At 44.7% G+C, this 23,334-nt stretch overlaps 1 protein-coding gene across 1 annotated transcript; it reads left to right on the top strand.

Moving 5' to 3' along the window:
* Positions 1-14: 14 nt before the first annotated feature.
* Positions 15-18,047, top strand: jmjd1cb (jumonji domain containing 1Cb). Its single transcript, XM_083904213.1, has 27 exons — positions 15-89; positions 176-319; positions 1,316-1,357; positions 1,524-1,788; positions 2,139-2,690; positions 2,781-3,144; positions 3,732-4,707; positions 4,949-5,146; positions 5,283-5,455; positions 6,200-6,362; positions 6,459-9,105; positions 9,703-9,904; positions 10,693-10,907; positions 10,993-11,145; positions 11,895-11,984; positions 12,100-12,224; positions 12,351-12,585; positions 12,681-12,898; positions 13,017-13,373; positions 13,459-13,627; positions 13,719-13,809; positions 13,908-14,038; positions 14,182-14,304; positions 14,465-14,604; positions 14,703-14,879; positions 14,974-15,105; positions 16,641-18,047. The coding sequence occupies exons 1-27, from the start codon at positions 69-71 to the stop codon at positions 16,731-16,733; spliced, it is 8,196 nt and encodes a 2,731-aa protein (XP_083760339.1). The 5' UTR covers positions 15-68; the 3' UTR covers positions 16,734-18,047.
* Positions 18,048-23,334: the final 5,287 nt, after the last annotated feature.

Here is a 23,334-nt window from a genome sequence, read left to right as displayed (position 1 = left end):
ATAGACAAGACTCAGCCACCCAATGGTTCACCGGCATTATTACACACCACGACCTCTTCAGTCGAAACATGGTCGTTATGAATGACCAGGTAAGCTTGCTCTCTCTCACACACGCAGTCTTCGCAATACATTGAATGAAGTCTTTCTTTTACTCAACGCTCCTCTGTGTGTTCAGGTGCTAGAGCCTCAGAACGTGGATCCGTCGATGGTCCAGATGACCTTTCTGGATGACGTCGTCCACTCGTTGCTGAAAGGAGAAAATATCGGCATCACCTCTAGACGAAGGTCACGATCCAGCCAGAACAACAACTCTGCCCATGTGAGTACATAAACACACACACACACACAAAACAAACTGAAGTATCTTGTCTCCCAGCAAATACTATGTGGAAGCGCATTTACAAAGAAAACGTTGCCCTTAGTGATGCCATCAGAGCACCATCGAAAAATAACCAGCCTGGAAACACACAAAAGAATAATGAGGTGAACAAAAATGGATGAAGATAAGATCAAGGCCGTATAGTATCGGGTATTGATGGCAAAGTGGTGAATGGGTGATGCTCTATAATAGATGCACTATAGAAGGAGACAAAGCTGGCTGCTTTTGTGAAAATCAGGACTCCGATGTTCCACATAGCCTCTATTTGAATTACTTGTATTAAGCCCTGCGTGCATTATTCTGTGTTAAATTAATCTGCAGATTATTTTTGATTTATTAAAATAGCAGAAAGAGTTTTAACACATTATCTAGTGTGGATTATTGGAGCCACTGCTCGTTTCAGTTTGCTCACATTAATTTGACCTCAGCCTTGTCAAGAATGAACAGTTGTTTATCTGTGTTTCAGAAACATTCATCTACACTTAACATTTTAAAATCTTCTTGAATTTCATTCAATCTTTAGTGGTGTTTTTTTTCCCCCCAAACTAACTGTGGTTGTCTTCTCTCTTTCTTATTACTGTCAGTCACATGTCTGTGCCCTCTCATTTTTTTTTGAGTTTTCCGTCTTAATTGAGGCGGCTTTGAAGTGAAATACATTTAAACACAGAGACTGTGCACTGTTCAGGTTAACAATCGGCTTCTTTCATGTGTCTGAGCGGTGCAATTGAACAGAAAGCAGCAGAGCACTTTTCACAGTTATTTTTGGTCGAAAATAATGAGACAAACTGTGAAAGACCTCTTTGTTGAAGCAGTCCATTGAGGAGTCATTTCTGGTCTAGCAGTTATTAACCAAATGTGTCCTTTTTCTACATTTTCTTCATTTTAATTTAATTTTTCTATTATTATTTTTTAATTTCCCTCTTCTTGGTGTTACAGATGGCAGGAGGGAGACCCGGTGGGACCACTGGCAACACTCAGGTAAACAAACCCTGCACAACATGTACCCTAGATACCCATAGATTTAATGCTTTTATCAATAACAACACTGGGTCTAGACTTTATCTTTTAAAGTACCTTGAGATAACATATGTTTGTTTGAGTACATGGTGTAACATTTCTATCTTTTTGTGAAATCATCTCACAGAGCCATTACACGCGAGCCCAAGCCCACAGCCCCCGCCCCATCATGACCTCATCAGGTCCCAACCCGAAAGGTTCACAGGGGACGTTGGCTTCCCAACAACACAGCCAGTCGCAGCAAAGCCAGCAACCGGCGAGCCAATCGCACCACTCACCTGGCGGCAGCGGACGGGAGCAGAGGGAGCAGCGCAATTCCCGCTCGTCAAGGAGGAAAGGATCAGACAGCAGCGTTCCGGAGGAAGACAAGGACAGGAGAGAGGAGAAATCAGGTAGAGGTGAAGACATTCATTAGCAAATACTGCCGTAAAGATAAACATTAGCTCATTGTATTAAGTTAGAGTGTTGAATTGTTGTGATTTGGTTTTCTTTGTCCTGTCTTCTGTGTTTAGAGGTGAGCGTCAGTTCTGCATTATATTGCACCGGGGAAGGCAATAATCTGAAGTAAACACCTGAGAGCCATTTTAATGCTCATGAGCAACTAAAATCAGAGGCAAAAACTTGACTTCCCATTTAGTGATTTGACATATCAGAAAAGAGAGTCTCGGGTATGAAGTGACAAAGATGTACACCACTTGGTAACGACTAATCAAACCTTTTTTTTTATTCATCATTTATTCAGACTCCAAGTCCAAGGTGAAGCAGGCGGTGAACAAACGCAGGAAGGGCGAAGAAGACGAGAAGAAGGCGGGTTTAAAGAGGCTCAAGACTGACATGACATCTGATCTGTCGGAGAGCAGTGACTCAGAAAACCCACACAACAAACGGGTCATCCACTCATCGTGCTCCTCTTCCTCCTCCTCGTCCTCGTCCTCGTCGTCCTCGTCATCGTCGTCCTCATCGGAGCCCAATTCTGAAAATGAACTTAAGACTCGCAGCAATGACGTAAAACCAAGTGCCGTTTCCAGAATGGAGGAAGACGAGAAGCCGCTGATACAGGGCGCCAAAATTAACAATTCCTCAGCTCTCATTGGACGGCTGTCCCCGTGGGTGGAGCTTCAAGTGACAGAGGAGAGCAAAAAGGGCGTGGTTAAGGATGCAGGGAAAATGTCCATGAAGGAGGTGGAGGAATTGGTGGCGGTAACACAGATCACCCAGTCTCCACGGCAACCGTCTCTAATGTCTGACAGCATCCAGGGCGGCGTTACGGAGAGCAGCAAGAACACTGTGAAAGGTACAGGCATCTGCTGCATGGCAACTCTCATATAGCTGATCATTTTTCAAATGTACCATTCTTAAAATGTTCGATTTTATTATGTTTTAGCATCGTCTCGATCCCAGACCCCGTCTGCGCCCCACAACCACAGCGGTGGCGTGATTGACATCACGGATGACGCCCAGGCCACGGTGCACCGCGAGAGCTCGGAGGCGGTGTCGGCTCTGCTCGCCTCCCAGGCCGACTCCACTTCTCTCTCACCTTACCTCCCCCTCAACCCCTCCCCTGTCTCCTCTCCACCCATTCCACCTTCTCCCTCACCGTCGGAAGGAGGCCGCAGAACAGATGTTGAGCCTCCCATGCAGCAGCCGCCGCCGCCGCCGCCGCAGCAGCAAGGCATTATGGGAGGTGCCTTGGCAGCACCGAGGAGTCTAGGCAACAAAACAGAATTTGCTCCCTCTGAGGTCATCAGGTGAGTCGAGATTTCTATCTTTTTTAATGTCCTGATGTGATGAGTGGGTAGCAGGTGTGGTTAAATAGCACATCTGTCAGTGATTGGTCATCAGAGAGCTGCTGTATGTTGACAGAAATTAAGATTTTACGAGCTGTCTGAATTTCTCTCTGGAAGTATTTAATACTCAAGAAATAATCCCTGTGAAAACTGTTGAGCTTGGACTCTGGAATCCACACCCCCCACATACCCAACCCCCAACATTGTCTCACTCTCCTTAAACACTAAATCCCAATATAATCCCTGATAACAATGCATCATATTTCATTCATTTATAATAGGCTTTGTGTGCACAAGCTGTTGGATAAATAAAACCGACAAGTGGTTTTTGCTATTTAGTTGTACTTAAATAGTAGCAGCTGAGAAAAACATAGAATTTTTTTCCTTTCTTGTTTTTTGTTGTTTCTGTGTTCAGTGTTCTTATCTATGCACAATAAAAATGAAGACTATTGAACAAGTGTGATTTAATTTGATCAAAAAGGTAGTTTTTGTAATCCTGTCATTTACAGTCGACGTAGAATAACAAATCTATTGTGCTTCTTTTCCAGGCCTCTCACGTCAATAGCTGATAGCGTGGTGCTGTTGGAGAAGGAGAAAACTGTCCTTCCTCATCATCATCTTCATCATCCACAGCAGCAGCAACATCCTCTGCAGCACATGCAACAGCAACAACACTACACATCCATCCAATCTGCCATTAAGAGCCCGCCTTCATCCGAAGAGACGAGAAAACATCCACATCAACAGCCGCCCTCCCACAAGATGAGCACAGTCCTCTCCCCCGATTTAGCTAAACCCAAAATGAGCCCCAGCCCAAACCCCGGCACACCTCATCTTGACTCTATGAAACAGAAACCCCAGCATCCCAACAACCACCAGAGCCACCCCTATCCCAGCATGCACTCAGCTGAACTTCTCAAAGCCCCAAAGTCCCACCCAAACCTGCTGGACATTTCCAAACCTAAACCCACCACCTCTCCAGAGGTGTCCAAACATAAAATACCCAGATACTCCGATACGTCCCCGCCTCCGACAGGTCGTTTGTCCGCTAAATTAGAAACAGTAGAACCTCTGCGGTCTGGTTTTAAGCCGGTGCCGGCGCGGCCAGAGCCATGTGGAGTCAGTACGAGCAGCAGCACTAAGAGTCCTCTGATCATCGATAAGAACAAAACCTTCACCATTTACAGAGACCCAGCACTGGTCCGCTCTGATGCAGAGAACTCGGCTGCTGCCACCATCTCTTCCAATCACGTGGCAGCCTATCTCCATCCCCATTTGCACGCCCTACACTCCCCGTCCCCTCACTCACCGTGCCACCCGGCTTCCCACCCCCACGCCGCCTCTCACCTCCTCGCCACAACTCATGCCTCTGCCCTACCTCATCCACACCTCTTACCCCCAGGGGTGCTCCAAGGCATGCCTCCGCCCACAGCATCTCTACTCGGGGGTCACCCTCGGCTCGACTCCCCCGGCGGGTTGGGTCACCTCAGCCTACCTCACGCACACCAGCAGCAGTACCTACAGGTATGACTTCAGAAAAATACTTGGCATTTTAAGACTTCAAGATTTCACTTAACACAAGCTTATTTGTTGGTTTATGCACTAGGTTTAGGTTTGTGTAAGTAACCCATTTAGCAAGTGTATATAAAAGTAAAAATACACTGTTAAATATCATATGTATGGGTAGCATGTTAATACTCCTTCCACATGTGATTTAATGACATCATCTTCTTTATTTTCACATAAAAATAATGTCCGTTTTCAGGGTCAGGGCCCTCATGCATCTCCACTTCTAACCCAAGCTCACGGCGGGTCAGCAGGGCTAGGCCTCTACCCCATCCTCTGGCAGTACCCCAACGGAACTCCAGCCTCCTACCCCCCAGGACTCAACCTGCCCCCCACGGCTAAGTGGGTCCACCCCGAAAACCCTGTCGCCGTGAATTCTGAGGCCTCTCTCAGAAGGGTAGGCATAGTCTGTGTTTTGTATTTAATGGAGAAATTGAGCATGCTCAAGAAGTTGTATTTTTATTTTATTTTTTTGTCTCAAGAGGAATGACATTTTTAAAGGTTTAATCGTGTATTGGTGTATGTGTTTGCAGAACACAGCCAGTCCATGGCTGCACCAGGCTGCTGGTAGCACTGGTGAAAGTCTGGGTTTGCTGAGCCATGTCCCTGTGCGGCCAGCGAGTGCCGATGCCAACCGCCACCCCATCAAGATGAACACGCACGCAAGCCCTCCATTGTCAAAGTGCAGCATGGATCTCCATAAAGAGTGAGTAGGACCATTAGTAGTATTTAAGTTCATTTCCAATATGCTGGTTTGGCATCAGCTGAGAATGGACATTTATTGCATACATTTATTTCGCCCCCAGCTGGACAAGAAACTTGTGAGTGCAGCTCTCCGGTGTGTGGATACAGTAAAGTGGGAGCATGAGGCTTTCCTGCTGTCTATATTTAATTTCACTACGTTAGAGCAGGACTGAAAGAAATGCCACAGGGACAATGTTTGCCTTGGACATTTGAACAGCCTGCCCTTTCCTTTGTAAAGCACGAGGAATTCAAAGAGTGAAGTTGGTCCCGAGAGGCAGACAAGCAACACCAGCTCTCAGTCAAATGAAGTGAAGTGTCGCTAAGCCAATATTAAAGCAGTTCAGAGTGAGCGCTGCTCATTCAGCAGCCATTGCTCCTTCTTATATAACCACTGTTTACATCATTTAGTCTCCACTTAACACCCATGCACACAAGCACACGGCATAATTGAGGAAACATCACAAGTGACTTCTTATTAACGTAGTTATGCCATCTTCATTAAAAATGCCGACCAGGAAGTAAAATGACAGCACTCCTGTCTGTCACCTACTTGTTTATTTAGTTGATACTCGTGTGTGTTTTCTCTAGTTTTATTGTAGTAATGCAACCTAAAGTTTTGCATGTTAGTCTTAAATAAGCAGTTGAGCAGATTGGAGAACTCCTTATGTTGTAAATGAATGTTAATGTTTGACTTGTCTGTTTGCAGGGATTTGGATAAGAAAGGCTTTGTGGATCCTATCAGAAATATGACTCTGGCCCAGCTGAAGCAGGAGCAGACAGACAGGAGTCGAACCCCCACAGGAAAAGATGTCCATTTACACCGCCTCTACCTAGACCCTCTGAGCAAGGCTCGTCTATCAAATGCACAGGTGCACTTTATTAATATTATAACAGAACATAATTGTCTTTATCTGAAGCTGTGTTTAAAAATTAGACTTTTTTAACAGTGTTATTTCCTTTCTCAGGATGCCATTCAGGCTGTAGACAGAGTCAGCAAATACAAAGAGGAGAATCGACAGATCCTCAAAGAGAGCATCGAAGTCGCTCCGTTCACCGCTAAGATCCAGCGCTCGAGTGACCCAATAATGGACAGGGACAGAGAGAGATGCAGAGATTCTGCCTTCCCCGTCCGGATACCAGCTCTCACCTCACCCAGCCCCAAGGCCAGCCATGCCCACCCCCACATCATGCAGTCAGAAAAAAGCAATTACTTCACCACGCTGTCAAACAGTGTGGTGAACGAGCCTCCGAGACTCTACTCCTCCAAAGAGCTCAGCTCTTATTACGACAAAGTTCCAGGGGTTGTAGCCAGTATTGGGGCTGCTGTGCCCAACCAGGGAGCTCTGTCTTTAGGCAACCACAGCTCCAAAACCTCCCTGTCCAAGCCTCCTCCTCTTATTAAACACCAGCCAGAGGGTGGAGAGGGTTTAGCAGGGAAAATCACTGAGCAGCTCAGCCAGCAGCAGGTAACGCTCGTCCAACAGCATCAACATCAGCATCACGCAGCTATGGACAGGATCGAACGCCGCAGCCCTGTCATCTCTCCTTCCTCTACAGCCTCCTCTTCGGCCCAAAACCACCACCACCATCATCATCACCACCAACAACAACATCACCCCCACCACCAACATCACCACCAACAGCAGCAGCAGCAGCAGCAGCAACAGCAGCAACAGCAACAGCAGCAACAGCAACAACACCAGCTCAGGGCAATGCCATCCCTCCACCGAGCGCCCGTCTTCCATCCCCCCACGCAGCACGCGCTGGAACGAAAGGAGGCTGCAGAGCGAGAGCGGGAGCGCGAGAAGGAACGGGAGAAAGAAAGGGAACGAGCAGGTTACGGCGGTCGTCTGTCTCCACCGACCCTCACGCCCATCCAGCCTGTTAACTTAGTGGCAACTGGTAGCAAAACATCAGCAGAGCAGCAGAAACCTCCCACACTGCTGCCAGAACTCAGGGACATCAAAGGTCATGGAAACGCAGCCACCATCACCTCTGTGGCCTCTGCAATTGGTGGGGAGATTCTGACTTCATCCACAGACGGGTGGAGAGGTGGAGAGATCATTCAGGAAAGAGGAGGAATGTACTGTGGGGAGAAAGCACTATCCAGGGGCAAGCCTCAAGCTGCAGTGGCATCAGTCATCGTCCGTCCATCGACATCCATTAAATATGACAATTCATATGGTGCTAACAAATCTGGTGCTATGATCCATCAGGATCTCCCCCATGGCAGGATTTATTCAACCAAGCTTCAGGGGGAATGTCCAAGGTTAGGGGAGAGTGTTAGAGAAGCTGGAGGTGGCAGGGTTATCCAGTCCAACTCAAACATGGATGATATGTGCATCCAGTACAAAAAGACTGCCATGTGTGGCATGCAAGGAACTATGGGAGGCAGCATCACAAACTCTGTGTGCAGGACTGTCGTTTCTGCCCCATCATCAAACTTTGTCATACAGAGTCAATCTGTGGCAGCGACTAACCAGTTAGGATACTCGGTTTCGCCTCGGGGTCAGTCAGGAGAGCACCAAGATGGCTTTGGCTCTCGCACCACATCACCAGGGGGATCTCTGCGTCCCCCGACTCCAGCAGGAACCTCCCAACCCAGTCCAAGTCACACTCCAAAGCCTAGCTCCATTTCATCCATTTCTGGCTCCAGCCAACCTCTCTCCTCCTCCTTTGTCCATCTCAAGAAGCACAAAGCTGCAATAGCTGCAGCTCAGTCCAGGAGCATTGCCTCCTCTGCGCCCACATCTATCTCAACTGGAAACTCCTCCCTGTCCGTGGAGTCAATTGACAAAGCTCCCATTCGCAACTCCCCGCCACCACCCCCTACAAGCCAAGCTTCATCGTCATCAGTCGACTGCAGTAGCAGCAGCAGCAGCAGCTCGGCAAGCGGCAGCACAACGCCAGGAAAGTCCAGTCCCCTACCCAACAACCAGCCCTCAGGCTCAGCCTCAACAAGCAGTGCTCAGCCCAGTAACTACCACAAGTTAAAGAAAGCCTGGTTAACGCGGCACTCGGAGGAGGACAGGAACACAACTGCTACACCGATTCCCGCCAGTACTAAACCTGAAAAGCTGCCCAGCACCACCATCCCCACCACCACCACCATCACCACCATCACCAGCATCGCCAGCATCGCCAGCATCACCAGCATCACCAGCATCACCAGCACAAGTAACACAAACAACACTGCAGCCATGTCTGAAATTATCAAACCCTGCACTGTCAACCTCAGTGCATCCACCTCCAGTGAGGTGGAAATGAGCAAGGACATTGGATTTAAAGGTGAGAGAGAGAGGCAGTCGGAGGATAAGATGGGAGGAGCAGCAGCAGGAGGAGGTGGCGAGGACAGGAAAGGAGCTCTGTCGTTAAGGCGAGGGAACAAACGGACATACGAGTCGGGTTCAGAGAGCGTAGGAGATGACTCTGACGCCAGCGAGAGCAAGATGGAGGGCCGAGCCAAGCGTCAGCCGAAGCCCACCTACAAGAAGAAGCAGAACGACATGGCCAAGAAGAGAGGAGACAACGAGAAGGATGAAGATGACATTAAGCCCAATGGTATCTTCAGATCAGCTCGGGAGAAGACCAAACTGAAACTGGCCAGCAGCAGTAAGTGTTTTTTTTACTGTGGCATTAACAATTTCTCTTCAAAATTTCTTGGCTTGACGGTGTCAATCAAATAATTAGGCCACGCGTATTCTCTTTATTATTGTTGTCAAATGTAATTTACAGACTGCAGCCCATGTTTTGTTAGCCTGTCTCTGGATGTATGTTTTATTGTGTATAAAAAGTGTAAAAAATTAGCATGAAGCGTTTCCATGACAACTGACCGGAAAAAGACGTGCGTGACGTCAAACCAGTTAGCTACGTTAGCTCCTTTAACGCCGTTGGCGTGCCTACAGTCGAACTGGCACGGTCTGTTTATTAAATAAAAAGAGCTGCGCTACAACTAACCAGCGTACCTGTACCTCTGTTTTTAAGTTTAGCATTACTTTAGAGACTCATTATAACAATTGGGAGTCACGTAAACATGACGTCACGCACATCTTATTCCGGTCAGGCGCCATGGAAACGCACCGCGCGTTAACGTTGACGCCGTGCCCAGTACTAGTAAAAATGTATTTCCTCGACTGTGTTTCTCTTTGCTCACCAACAAACCAAAACACGGATACTAATAATGAATTAATAATGTGCTTTTCCTCTCAGATGGCATCCCACGCTCCGTGTTGAAGGACTGGAGGAAGGTGAAGAAGCTTAAGCAAACAGCGGAGTCTTTCCTGCAGGACGACTCTTGTTCGGAAATCGGACCCAACCTCCAGAAGTGTCGAGAGTGCAGGGTTATCCGCAGCAAGAAGGGAGAAGAGCAGGCACACTCCCCTGTCTTCTGTCGCTTCTACTATTTCAGAAGGTAAAAACTCTCAATATTTTATTTCCTCTACGACATAAAATCCCTCCAGCACATTGTCATACGTTTACTTTGACTCCAGTTTCACTGTCATTAGAGACGGCGTTCGGTTTAAGAGGCTGCATGTCTAAACAGAATACCACAAATAGAGAAATAAATGGAGGGAGAGAGGAAGGAAAGATTTTTTTTGGCCGAAACCACAACACATAGATCATTAATCCTGTGGCTTGTGCAGTTTGCCCTGCCTCCGTCTGTTTCCCTCTCGCGTACACACACTTACTGAGAGTGCACAGACGAGCACTTGTGTTGGATAAGCAGCAGCTGCAGTCTGAGGTCTAACAAGGTAAATCTGCCAAAGAGGATTTTCTGCTCTATAATCTTTTCCCCACTGACTCACTACAGAACTGCTGCTGCTGCAATCTCTGCCTGGCTGTCGCCCTTCCCTTCTCTGCATCTCCACCTCTAATTCTTGCTGCCTCACCTTATCTTACCTCCCTACCACCTGACCCATAGATGTAAAAGGACAGTGGTTGTTTTGCTGTGAAAACGCTGGAATTATTTACATTTTTCTACATTGTTGTGCAGCTTCAGAGTAGTGATGTAAGCGTGAACTCCCACCTTTTAAGCAGCAATGAGACCATCTGCTTTTTCTTATCCAACACGTTATTTTGCAAACACTATTATGAGGTGTGTGTGTCATAAATAATACATCTTTTGTGTGTGTTCCCGGTGGTTTGAATTATGCTAACAGGTTTATTAATAAAATCATGTGCTGTTTCTTCCCGATTCAGGCTTTCCTTCAGTAAAAACGGAGTCATTCGAATGGACGGCTTCTCCTCTCCGGACCAGTTTGATGACGAGGCTCTGGCCCTGTGGGCTCCTGGGGCAATGGAGGAGAACCACCTGGAACACTCTACAGCCAAGTACATCCTCAGCTACATCGGAGATAAATTCTGTCAGATGGTTGTGACTGAGAATACGGCAGTGTCCTGGGTCAAGAAGGATGGTAAGTTATTTTAATTTAGTTAGATTTGTTATTATCTAACCCTTGTTGTGTTTTCATTCTGAACCGGTTGCGTTGTCTTTTTCAGCCAAGCTGGCATGGAAGCGAGCAGTGAGGGGGGTGAGGGAGATGTGCGACGCCTGTGAGGCGACACTCTTCAATATCCACTGGGTCTGTCAGAAATGTGGCTTTGTGGTCTGCCTCGACTGTTACAAGGCCAAAGAGAGAAGGAGCTCCAAAGGTCAGTGCTGGTTTTTATTTGGACAGCTAGAAGCCAAAAGAGAGGCCAGGACAAACTTACAATACAGTAAATATGGCATGTGTTTGTAGCACAAGCCTAGTGATGGGATCAAACTCTTAAACTTAAAAGCTCATTCATGTGTGTAACATGTCAAGCTCTAACTACTTCTATTTACTACTTACATTTTGTACTACATGTTCAACCAAATGGGTTATATGAGCAAAAGCCTTCCATTAAAAGTCACACTTTCATTCATCAAAAGAGTTGAAAAATGAATAGAAAATTTAGTCAAGACATTGACAAGATTAGAAATACTTTGACAAATACTTTGAAATTTTTATTCAAAGGTTTTCACGGGTTTTCTAATCATCCAATAGCCTTCTAACGCAATTAGAAAACACAATGTACCATTATAACACTGTAGAGATGGACCTCTATACACCTGTGAACATATTCGATTAAAAATCAGATTTTTGCAGCTAGAATAGTCGTTTACCACAATAACGAGGTATAGAGTGTATTTCTGATTCATTTAATGTTATATTCAATGTAAAAAAAAGGGCTTTTCCTTCAAAAAATAAGGACATTTCTCAGTGAACCCAAACTTTTGAACGGTAGTGTATACATGTGCAGGTGGTTTTTGAGTAAAATGGCTTAGTGGTCGTCTGGTTTCTTGTGTGCATGTTTGAAAATACACTACATCTTGTTATGGCATCTGATTTGTGTCTTTCTTTTCCTTCGTTGATTAGATAAAGAACTGTACACCTGGCTGAAGTGTGTGAAAGGCCAACCGCACGATCACAAACACCTGATGCCAACACAGATCATACCAGGCACAGGTACGCTGAATGTTTTCCTGCTATCTCGTCATTTCTTGCAAACAAGTACAATATATCATTTAGTAGATTAAAAATAACAAACAATTCTTCCTTTTTTACCCCCTCAATGTGTCAGTGCTGGCAGACCTGGTGGCTTCCATGCACGCGCTGCGAGACAAACACAGCATCAAATCCCACTGTCCCTGCACCAACAGACCGAACCTCCTCACCAAACTGCCAGTCACCAATGGAGTGTCACAGGTACCACTGACCGATCTGCTTACTATGCTGGGAAACTACTGCTACTAAACTAGCCAAACTATTAAAATGACAATTTGTATGATATAATAGTAAGCATAATGACCCTTGTGATCCTCTCTCTCTCAGGTTCTGCAGAATGTCCTGAACCACAGTAACAAGCTGTCACTGGTGAAGACCGAGCCAAGCACTCAGCAGAACTCTGATACAGGAGTAATCAAGGCGGAGACTAATGGAGGAGGTGTTGGAGGAAGCAGTCCAGGCAGCGACACAGGAAGTGCTCCTGTAACCCCACCAGAGTCCCAGTCGCCTCTGCACTTCCTGGCCGACCTGGCAGAACAGAAATCCAGGGAGGAAAAGAAAGGTTAGTGGGAAGGTTACACTTAAATCTCTCATTGAGTGGTTACACGTGTATGATATCCTCTAAAGTACTCAACTCTGTTTCCTTATGTCTGACAGAAAACAAGTCGGGGTTGCTGGGTAAATCCATGAAGGAGGACAAGGTGGTAGAAAGCCTGGAGGTTCTGCAGCAGTGTAAAACCACTTCTTTGGTCACTAACAATACAGAGCAGGGCTCCACACTCAGAGATCTGCTCACCACCACAGCAGGGAAACTGAAGCTGGGCTCCACCGATGCAGGAATCGCCTTTGCACCTGTCTACTGTAATGCATCACAGGTACACACATGAGTTTATGCAGTAAAATCACAGCAGTTGTATCACTTTGTATAAAGTAGAGTTTTTTCACTCTCTAAGGACGATATCAGTATTAAATATTGTTTTTCTTCCTTTTAAGACTGGAAAGAGTGGGCGGAGCATGCCCAACATCCTCGATGATATCATTGCTTCAGTGGTGGAGAACAAAATCCCTGCCACTCGCCAGAACATCACCACCAAGCTGTTAATCAAGCAAGAGCCCATCACCAACAACAACAACAACAACGCCGTCACCACCACTCCTGCTGTTACTGAGGACACCAAACCAGACAAGAAGAAGTTGGTGCCTGTTCCTGCGACTGTGCCAGAAGACTCAAACAGTCAGTACCCAGACATTCCCCACTGCTGGTTAAACAACAGGCAGCTACTTTGGCTCAAAGATCACCGGAACCATAACAACTGGAAGCTGTTCCGAGACTGCTGGAAACAGGGACAGGTAACAGCAGGAGTTGTCACCGCAGTGATTGTTATATTTAAATCCTTTACAGAGAATAACTGTCTCGTGAATGTGTTTGTTTCAGCCTGTGCTGGTGTCAGGGATCCATAAGAGACTGAATGCCGGTCTGTGGAAAGCTGACTCCTTCAACCAGGAGTTCGCTGACCATCAAGGAGATCTTCTCAACTGTAAAGACCAGGTGGTGACCAACTCTGGGATCAAGGAATTCTGGGACGGATTTGAGGACATCACCAGTGAGTTGATTGAGTTATTTATTGACTGATTGATGAGATGTTTACACCCAGTCACTGTTAGAGTCTGACTAAATTCTTATTATCTGTTCAGAGCGGCCCAAGTCTAAGGATGGAGAACCTATGGTCTACAGACTGAAGGACTGGCCATCTGGAGAGGAGTTCATGGCCCTCATGCCCTCAAGGTAAACATACCCAGTCTAAACAGTCTAAAGTTCTAGTCTAAAGTCTAAAACTGTTCTAGAAGGATTGGTTGATTCATCTAAATGAAATCTTATCGCAGATATGACGACTTGATGAAGAACCTGCCCCTGCCAGAGTATTCTGATCCAGAGGGAAACCTCAACCTGGCCTCCCACCTGCCGTCTTTCTTCGTCAGGCCAGATCTGGGGCCGAGACTCTGCTGTGCCTACGGTGAGAGGGAAATTAACAGAAGCAATGGAAAGGGAATTAGTAGATAAAGTTATTCGTTAGACTCAAATCTCAATGAATCTGAATAAAAATGTCCTTTGAATCTGCTTCTTCTTCTTATGGATCAGCTTTGTGTCTTCCTTCAGGTGTAGCTGCATCTCAAGACCAGAACTTTGGGACGGCCAACCTCCACGTGGAAGTGTCGGACGTCGTGTCTGTTCTGGTTTATGTAGGAGTAGCGAAAGGCAACGGAGTCCTGTCCAAAACTGGTAAGACTGAAGTCCGAATAATGAAATAATGTGAGGAATAAGGGGAGAGGAGTTTTCTGTGCAGCCAAATTCTGATGTTTCACATGTCTTCCCCACGCTCACACTTCCTCTCATAAAATGCCCCAAAATAACTGTAAAATCTGTGTGTGTGTTTGTGTAGGAGTGTTAAAGCGTTTGGAGGAGGAGGATCTAGACGAGGGAGTCCGCAGGAGGCTCAAAGACTCCAGTGAGACACCAGGGGCGCTGTGGCACATCTACCTCAACAGGGACATGGACAAAGTCCAAGAGTTCCTGCACAAGGTTTGTACCTTTTCACCGCATGCTTCAGCTTTTAAATCAAACTGCTATAAACTTGAGCACAAGCACTGACTGACACACACTCTCCCCGTCTACTTCAGCTCTGTAAGGAGCAGGGATTGGAGGTTTCCCTGGACCAGGACCCAATCAGAGAGCAGGGCTGGTATCTGAGCAGGAAGCAGCGTCAGCGGCTGATGGATGAACAGGGAGTCCAGGGCTGGACTGTGGTTCAATTCCTGGGAGACTCTGTCCTCATACCAGCCGGGGCTATGCACCAGGTATGCAGTTAGTAATATTATAATTAATGCGTTTGTTATTACTGTCATTCATGTTATTTATGTTCCACAATATCTCTTCTTTTTGTCCCATCAGGTCCAGAACCTTCACAGCTGTGTTCAGGTCATCAATGACTTTGTGTCTCCTGAGCACGTGGCCAAATCCTTCCAACTGACCCAGGAGCTGCGACCCAGTAAAGAGGAGGTCAACTATGAAGATAAACTACAGGTGAGGGATGGAAGCTCAGTCCAAACCCCTTACTGCTGAATTTGATCGGCAATCTTCATCATCATCATCATGTGAATACTTGCTCGATTAGAGACATTAGTCTTGATTTGGCAGTGCAGCAGTCTCTCTGCATCCTCCTGTCTACCATTGTCTCTGTGTGTGTGTGTGTGTAGAATAAGGGCATAAAATGATGTCGTGAGTCATCATCATTGATGTCTTTTGGACGTCTGCTCAGTAAACCCTCCTCACACACACACACTCATCGTCTATAGTGAGGGCTGTAAATGGAATGAGTCACCATCCATCTTCTGTCTGTGTGAGGAGGAACAAGTCTTCAACAGTGAGCAGCTGATCGCTGCACAGGGAAAAGTTCCATTAAGAAATTGAAAAATAAAGTGCATTAAAAGCAATGTTACTGTTGGAGTACACAACTCTCATTGCAACAGATTTGTGAAATAATGACCGTATCCTTTTTAGTTCAGTCGATCTCTTGGGCTGCATCCACATTACTCTGTTGTCATTTAAAGACGCACATTCTGCTGAAGATTTACCGGCATTTTGGTGAGACGTTATAAAATGCTGCTACCTCAATTTTAGTCTACAGCTGCATTTTAGCGTACAGGGGGGGGAAAAAAGGTTGACCTTTCAAAACAATCACAAATCTGTCATTGTTACTTCCTGATTGGTTCTAATTGGCCATGACTGTCAGCTGTCAGCTGTCAGCTGTCAGTGAAAAGCAGTTTTCATCTTGTCATCAGTCAAATAGAAAAAAACAACAACCCTGCACTGACCTTTCACTGTTGTTGTTTCTGCTACCATTTGAGTGTTTTGTGTTTGTATGGATGCAGATTACTTCTGATATGAAACACTGGGCGCTGATAGTTTTTTTTATCTAAAATGTAGTTGTATAGATGTAAACCCTAAGTTTATAGCATAGACTGTACATATTTAAAATCACCACTTTCTGATTTGTAAAAAAAGTTAAGTCCAGGAAGTAGCCACTAGAGGGCGACACCACTGGTTCAATGGAAATCCATGAGAAAATTACCATCTCACTTAATTTATAACATCATTTTCCTGAGGACTTAATGGTCTTAAACACTAGTTTCAGGTCTTTTTCAACAGAGCATGATGTCAGATTTGAAAATTATGTTCCCATTTAGAGGAAAATATTACAGCACATGAGTGGAGACCAGTGTGACTGACGGCTAATACTGTCCAACAGGTGGCGTCTGGTCATTTCTGGTTTCAAAAAGTGGTCAAAGTCTGACCACAATTTTTTTTTTTTACAACCACAATACCACGTCCATATTTATATACAGTCCATGGTCAGTGGGTTACGGTAGCTCAGTGAGTTGTCTTTTAGATATAAAACTGTTGTGTGAAGCAGCTGTGAGTGGTGATCAAAATACACAAAGCATTAACCATCTATGGTTTATAGCACACATCACTTGTTTTCATAAACAAAAAGTGTCATAAATAATGGAGGCGTTTTAGAATCAGCTCCTCAACTGTCCCCTCCTCTTCCTCCTCAGGTGAAGAACATCCTGTACCACTGTGTGAAAGAGGCGGTGAACTCGTTGAAGAGCAGCGGCTCCGAGGAAGACGAGGAGGAGGCGAACTCATGACGCCTTCTCTGGCCTCGACCTCGTCACCTCCTGCCGTCAGCACCTCCCCGCTCGCCGCCGCGCCCTCCGCTTCGCGTGGAGGACTGCGTTGCATGACCACAGAGAGGTCAGGTCAGAGCTGGCCATGTGACCCCCGCGGATGGGGGGGGGGCGCGCGGGGGACGGGGCGACCTCGCTCCTGCCTCGCACCACATCCGAGGTGGCCGCGATCCCACCTGCGACATCGTTTATCACGAGTGCCAAGATAAGACGAGCAGGAGCGACTGAACGCGGTCCACACGCACACACACACACACACACCTCCACTGTAACACGGCCCCCCAACTCGACGTCACTGATGGTGCGGTCCGGTTGCCATGGAGACCCCGCGCTGTCCTGTCCTGTCCTGCAGCAGTGATGATGGAGAGACTCAGAGACACACTCGCCCCTCTGCCGTCTGCTCTCTAATCCCTGTCTCACTCACACTCTCACACGATGTCATGGACGGGAGTTTTGGCTGATCACGACAGCAGCAGCATCACCAGCAGCAGCATCAGAGTTAAAACTTGACTCTTCTGATGTTAAAAAAAAGTAAGAAGAAGAAAAAAAAAAAGATTAAAGGGGGTAAAAATGCAAAAGAGAAATCTCAGATGTTTGAGTCAGCAGTGTCTGCTGCTCCCTCTATGTCGTCTCTCCTGTAACTTTGTCTGTTCTCGTCCTTTTTTCTTTTTCTCGTGCCGTCTTTCTGTACGTCGCTGTTCCCCCGCTCTTTTGGTTTTTCCCGTTTTTTTTTGTCACGCCGACGTCGTTTTTTTCTTTCCCTCTGTGAAGATGTATTTATTTTATAGCTCTGTGATGATGCAGTGTTATTGAGACAAAAAAAGCATTCATGTAAATGTGACTTGTACAGTTTTTTGTTGTTTTTTCCTTTTTGATATGTGGTTTTCAGTTGTAATACGGCTCTACTGTGATAGAGGACACACACACACACACACACACACACATGCACACACACACCCACTCACACACACCAGCTAATGCCTGTAACTTTGGGAAATGTTGATGCTCTACAGTCCTCATGCCATAAATGCATTTTTGAAAATGAACTGCCAAACTATTGTAAAGACTGTGTAAAGTTGTATTATGTAAAGAAAACAAAAGAAAACAAAATGGCTTATACACACAGCATTTTATGAAAAAGTATTCTCTGTAAAATGGATACATTTACAAAAAAAAAGATGTAATTTATTTAAGAAAAAAATAATTGTCTTGTTTTTTTTGTTTTTGTTTTTGTTAAGATTTACTATGGTGAACGTTTGAAGTAAAAAGGTAAAATAATGACAAAGTGTAACTGTAATGTGTAAATATATACTTTCACTGAAGTATTTTTTTAAAACATGGCTTGCTTCAATTTCAAAATTTTAAAGTGCAAGTGTTACATGCTTTGTACATTGAAGTTCAAAAGGGTTTTACATTTTCCATTAAAATGGATTTATCAAACGTTCTGGTGTCGTGGGCTTGATGCCGCAGTTTGTTTTATTGAGTTGAGTTACTGTAAATGAAATGTATTGAACTGTTATGATGAGGTTAAAGGAGATCGAAGTTAAAGGAAACAGTCCTAAATGTTAATGAAACATTGATTTTTATGTTACTTTTAGTGTTTTCAGTTTAGTTCCTGGAGGAAGGATTAATGCAGCTAGAGAATTTCATATTAAAATGGCTGAAACATGAGGAAAACGGAAAGAAAAGGTACTTAATGTGCTTGTTTTAACCCAATTGTTGAAATATAAGTTGTAATGTTTCATGTTCACCACTAGATGGTGGTGTTTGTCCACTTATCTCACTGCACTGACGTTTCTCTTTGTCTGTTTCTGTTTCCAGTGTTTGGCCTCCTCCCTGTGCTTCCCCCTAAAGGTAGGAACCAACTGTCTGTTTGTTTGGTTATTGATTGATTATTGTGATTTAAAAAATGTAAATCTCTGTAAATGTTCGTGTGTGAGCTCAGGAGAAAATGTGACACGCATCAGAATATGAAAAGGAAATGATGACATCTGGGTTTCCAAAAACAAGCAAGACTCTAAGGGTTTGTTTTTCTTTCTTTTGCATTATTTTTTGGCTTCAATGACGACTGTCGCAGAGTTTTTACTTCACTGTAATGATGTTGTCAAATAAACACCAGTCAAAGTCTTTATTTAAAAACTGTCACTTAACACATTTACTCAACCTTCCCCAGGGTTTTGTGTACAATGTCATGTTTTCCCTGCTGTGACCCGTGTGTGTGTGTGTGTGTGTGTTCTTGTCTTGCTATGCTAGCGTGGACCACCCCCTGGCAAAACACCATTTTTGTGAGGACATTATGCTCGGTCCCAACAAGGAAATGTGGCAAAGACGTGTGTGTGTGTGTGTGTGTGTGTGTGTGTGTTCTTGTCTTTCTATGCTTGTGTGGACCACCCCCTGGCAAAACACCTTTTTCATTGGGACATTTTTCCTTGTACGGACGTTATTCCCCCGGACCCAACAAGGAAATGTGGTAAAGACATGTATGTGTGTGTGTGTGTATGCGTGCATGCATGCATGTGTGTGTGTGAGTGAGAGCGACTGCTGACGTGAGCAATGCTGGGATCAGCTCTCATTCATAGTTCCAAAGCTAAATTGGAAACACGCATATTATCCTGCTCTTCATTATATACGCTGTGTGTGTGTGTGTGTTGATGTGTGTGTGTGTGTGTGTGTGTGTGTGTGTGGGTGGATGATACACAGAGACAGGTTAACTGGAGTACACTGAGGCAGAAGTTCACCACTGAGTTCAGACAGAGGTCACTCTCTCTCTCTCTCTCTCTCTCTCTCTCTCTCTCTGTCTCTCTGTTTCTCTCTCTCTCCCACTTTTGTCTTTCTTTCTTTCTTCGTTCCTACCTCCATTCCTTCCTCCCTCCCTTCATTCCTCCCTCCATTCCGTCCTTCCTTGCTTTATCTCTTATCCCTCTGTCATTCTTGACCTCTCTACCTCTCTCAACTTTAATGGCTTTTTAACATCTTTGTTGACCGCTTGTTACCAAACAACTCGGGTGTGTGTGTGTGTGTGTGTGTGTGTGTGTGTGTGTGTGTGTGGGCCCTCTCTTCCAAAGTGCAGTTAGATGAAGTGTGGTCAGGGTTCAGCTGTAGGTCAGTCAGTAATGTAACTCCGCCCCCCCACACTCGCAGATACAGCAGATTCCACTGCTTTCAAAGATCAGCCAGTAAAACTATACGACACACTTTTTATAAACTGTACTGCACGTCCGTGTGTGTGTGTGTGTGTGTGTGTGTGTGTGTGTGTCAGATGCTGCAGTGTGACGGGTGAATGAGCCTTTTATTGACCCGTATGAGTCTTTTGGTGAGTTGAGGTTTTGAAATGAGGTTACAGTTAGTGACTCAATTTCTTCAAACTTTAAGACTTCCTCTTGTTCCTTCCAGCAAAGCAATGCACGCCCACTTGTATGCTTCTGTTTTTTACAGATGATAGTCGTAGTGAGGCCATGTTATACTGTTTTATATACTGAAACTCATTTCACATGCGTTAAGTACAATGAGGTGCAGAATCAGAGCACAGATACAAAAAGATAATAAAATAAATGTTGATTATAAGCCACTTTTACACTGTTCTCTGAAGGTTCCTTGAAGGTCAGGGGTTCAAGGTGAACGACGCCTGCCACGGGATTCACTTAGTTTACCAGTGATTAAGGATCATATTTGAGTAAAACAGTGGAATAGTAGCAGTTTGGAGTCAATTTTTGCCTAAATCCATGTTTTTTGTACCATATGAAACACTAATCTATACATTAAAATAGTGTTTAAAGGTGCATTATGTAATAAATCTAAAGCAACTGGTCATAAAATCCTCCCACAGTCACAGAGACTCAGGAATAATGTTCATATAACAAACTGAACTCAGCAACAACAACAGTACAGATACAATATTCGCATTAAAAAAAAAACATTTTGCAGACTGCAAATCATGTTTATGTTTTGAAATCACGTTTTTGACATGTGGCGCCACCTACCGCTGTCTACCAATCATTGCAGTTAGTAGAGTCTCAGCTGCCGAGCAACCACGGGTTGCCAGTTACGTCTGAAATCCAAACCTAAAAGACCTCGGTATTTTGAGTTTGAATGTAGTAACCGTTTTTGGCCACATTCTTACATATGGCGCCTTTAATGTATAGACTTTTATGTTAAACCCACATTTCCTTGTTGTCAGTGGCTCACCTGCAATTAACATCCAACATAATCATGTTGTTTTCCTGTTTAAACCGTGACCTTGTCGGGATGAGTCGTCCTCACGGAGTGGACTAGGTTAGGTTAAGGTTATGGTTAGGGATCAGTTGGTTATGGTTATGGTTAAGGTTAGAGATCAGGCTTTTGTCTGTCTAAATGAAAGTGACCACACCGTCCTAAGAAGATAACAATGGTCTGTCAGTCAGTCAGTCAGTCAGTGCGTACAAAGACAAACTGCTCTTCAAAGTGAGCGGACGCGTCATAAATCGTGTGTGGGGGACAGAGGACAGCTTCCTGCTGCTCCTCCCCGTCTGAGGCTTTAGAGCAGAGACACAACTCCACACACAGAGAGAGAGAGAGACACTCACTCTCTCATATACAGACAGACAGACAGACAGACAGGGTCAGGACTTCACTGCTACTGTTGTACATGACGACCACAATCCACACTGATTGCGTTGTGATTAATGGCAAACAAAAAAGTCGCCCTCCACCAACAGGGGGCAGTGCTGTTCCAGTGCTTCAGGTGACTGTCAGGAACTCTTGCTCCAGGAAATCCAGGTTTCTGGATGATGTTATTGTTGGACTTTCCTTTGTCATGATTTTCTTCTGGTGTTTGTTGGATCTTTTTCATGAATTATTTAAAGTCTCCTTTAACTGAACATGATGGCAGTTAAGTTGAGTGAACACCAGCCATGTGTATTTATTTATTTATTCATTCATTAATTGTTTTTAATTGTTAGAATAGTCTAGATTTAAATATCTATGTACTCAAGGATCTATATCTGTGATACCAGAAGAAGTTGAAGTCACTTTTTAATAATATTACTTAGGTAAAAGTCTATATGACTATATTTACTGTATTTAAGTATCAAAAGTACATGTTCTGATATAAAGTGTACTTCAGTTTTAGAAGTAAATGTATAAAAAAAAAGTGAGGAGTAAGGATTGAGCCACGGTGGCTCAGTGGTAGGGCGAGATGTGGGTTCCTGGCTCTGCTAGTCTATATGTGTCCTTGAGCAGGACACTTAACCCCATGTTGAAGTGTTTGAATGTGTGAAAACTAGTGTAAAGCAGATCATCGAGACTAAAAAAAAAGCTCTATATAAATACAGGCCGTTACCAACTCTTCTTCTTCTGATTTTATTTGGTAGTAACAAAAATAGTTAGAGTAAAAGTACACAACATCACAGTTTGACAGCTTTAAAATAATATCAAATATAATAAAGCGCTCAGGTGGTTGTTAGTGCTCGATGTTGAGATCCCTGAAGATCAGTTCTTCAATTTGCTAAGAAAGTTCCCGTCCACCAGAGGGACGATAATTGGGTCACAGGTCTAGTTTCCGCCGCCCTGCACCACCACTGTGTGTGTGTGTGTGTGTGTGTGTGTGTGTGTGTGTGTGTGTGTGTGTGTGTGTGCGCGCCACATCACCAATTACCGGCCTTTTTGTTGATGGTTGCTCCTCTGGTTGTGAACCAGGCCTCTTCAGCCTTTGCTCTTCAGCCACAGCAGTGATTGTCTTGTGTATTTGCAGGTCTGACTCCTTTGTTTTGCACAGTTGACCACAAATTATCCTGCGTCTCGCCTCAATACGGCACACGTTCAAGCATCAAGCCTCTGAGAAATTGCGTTAACCCTTTAAGGTACGCACCAAGAAAAAAGCAAATAAATTTTAAAATGATTTTATTATTTAATTTTATTTACTTACGATAACAATAACTGAAATTAGACCCTACAGTATTTCAGATACAGGCCTCTACCAAACGGTTGAGACGTCTGTTCATAATACACCTGGTTTGCATAATTCATAAATGTACAACATTCAGAACAAGTCACATTCATTTAGTGTTAGTGAGTTCAGCTTGATGCATTTTTCAATGAGATATAGTGACTTAAAGTGTGGTCGAACGAATGGTTGAGTAGTACCTTACAGGTTTAATGTGTTTGAATGAAGTTAGCATTAAATGTTCAACACCAAATTGGGCATTTAAATATTCTTTAAATGCCCAAGTCAAATAGTTAAAATAATATTTAGTCAAAAACAGGGTATATTTTATGTAAACAAGATCCAATGGACCTAAATTCCAAAACGAAGGGTTGTGGAAATGGGTTGGACTTAATAACAGTCAGAACTGTCGGGGTCATTTTTGCCCCTAGAGGACAAAAGGTGTAAGGCAATCAGGAGGACATTACAGAGGTTAAAGGTCCAGTGTGTGAGAAATGGTGACACCTATTGGTGAAAATACAGAGAACAAACAGCTACAGGACATGATTTTTCACTTTTTCACAGCTCTCTTCTGCCATTTCATCTTTGTTGGTTTTATGTGGGCGGAGCCACTCCACCCGTCGTTTACACAGTACGCTCCAA

This window comes from Microchirus variegatus (genome assembly GCF_963457635.1).
Source record: "Microchirus variegatus genome assembly, chromosome: 17".
Classification (NCBI taxonomy): Eukaryota; Metazoa; Chordata; class Actinopteri; order Pleuronectiformes; family Soleidae; genus Microchirus; species Microchirus variegatus.
This window is presented reverse-complemented; position numbering and strand designations above follow the sequence as displayed.

What these genes read in the sequence shown, in the direction of transcription:
- jmjd1cb (XM_083904213.1), top strand. Translation starts at nt 69, where the DNA reads ATGGTCGTTATGAATGACCAG. An exon ending in GGACCACTGGCAACACTCAG is followed by an intron (nt 1,358 to 1,523) that starts GTAAACAAACCC and finishes ATCATCTCACAG; the next exon opens with AGCCATTACACGCGAGCCCA. An exon ending in CAGCAAGAACACTGTGAAAG is followed by an intron (nt 2,691 to 2,780) that starts GTACAGGCATCT and finishes ATTATGTTTTAG; the next exon opens with CATCGTCTCGATCCCAGACC.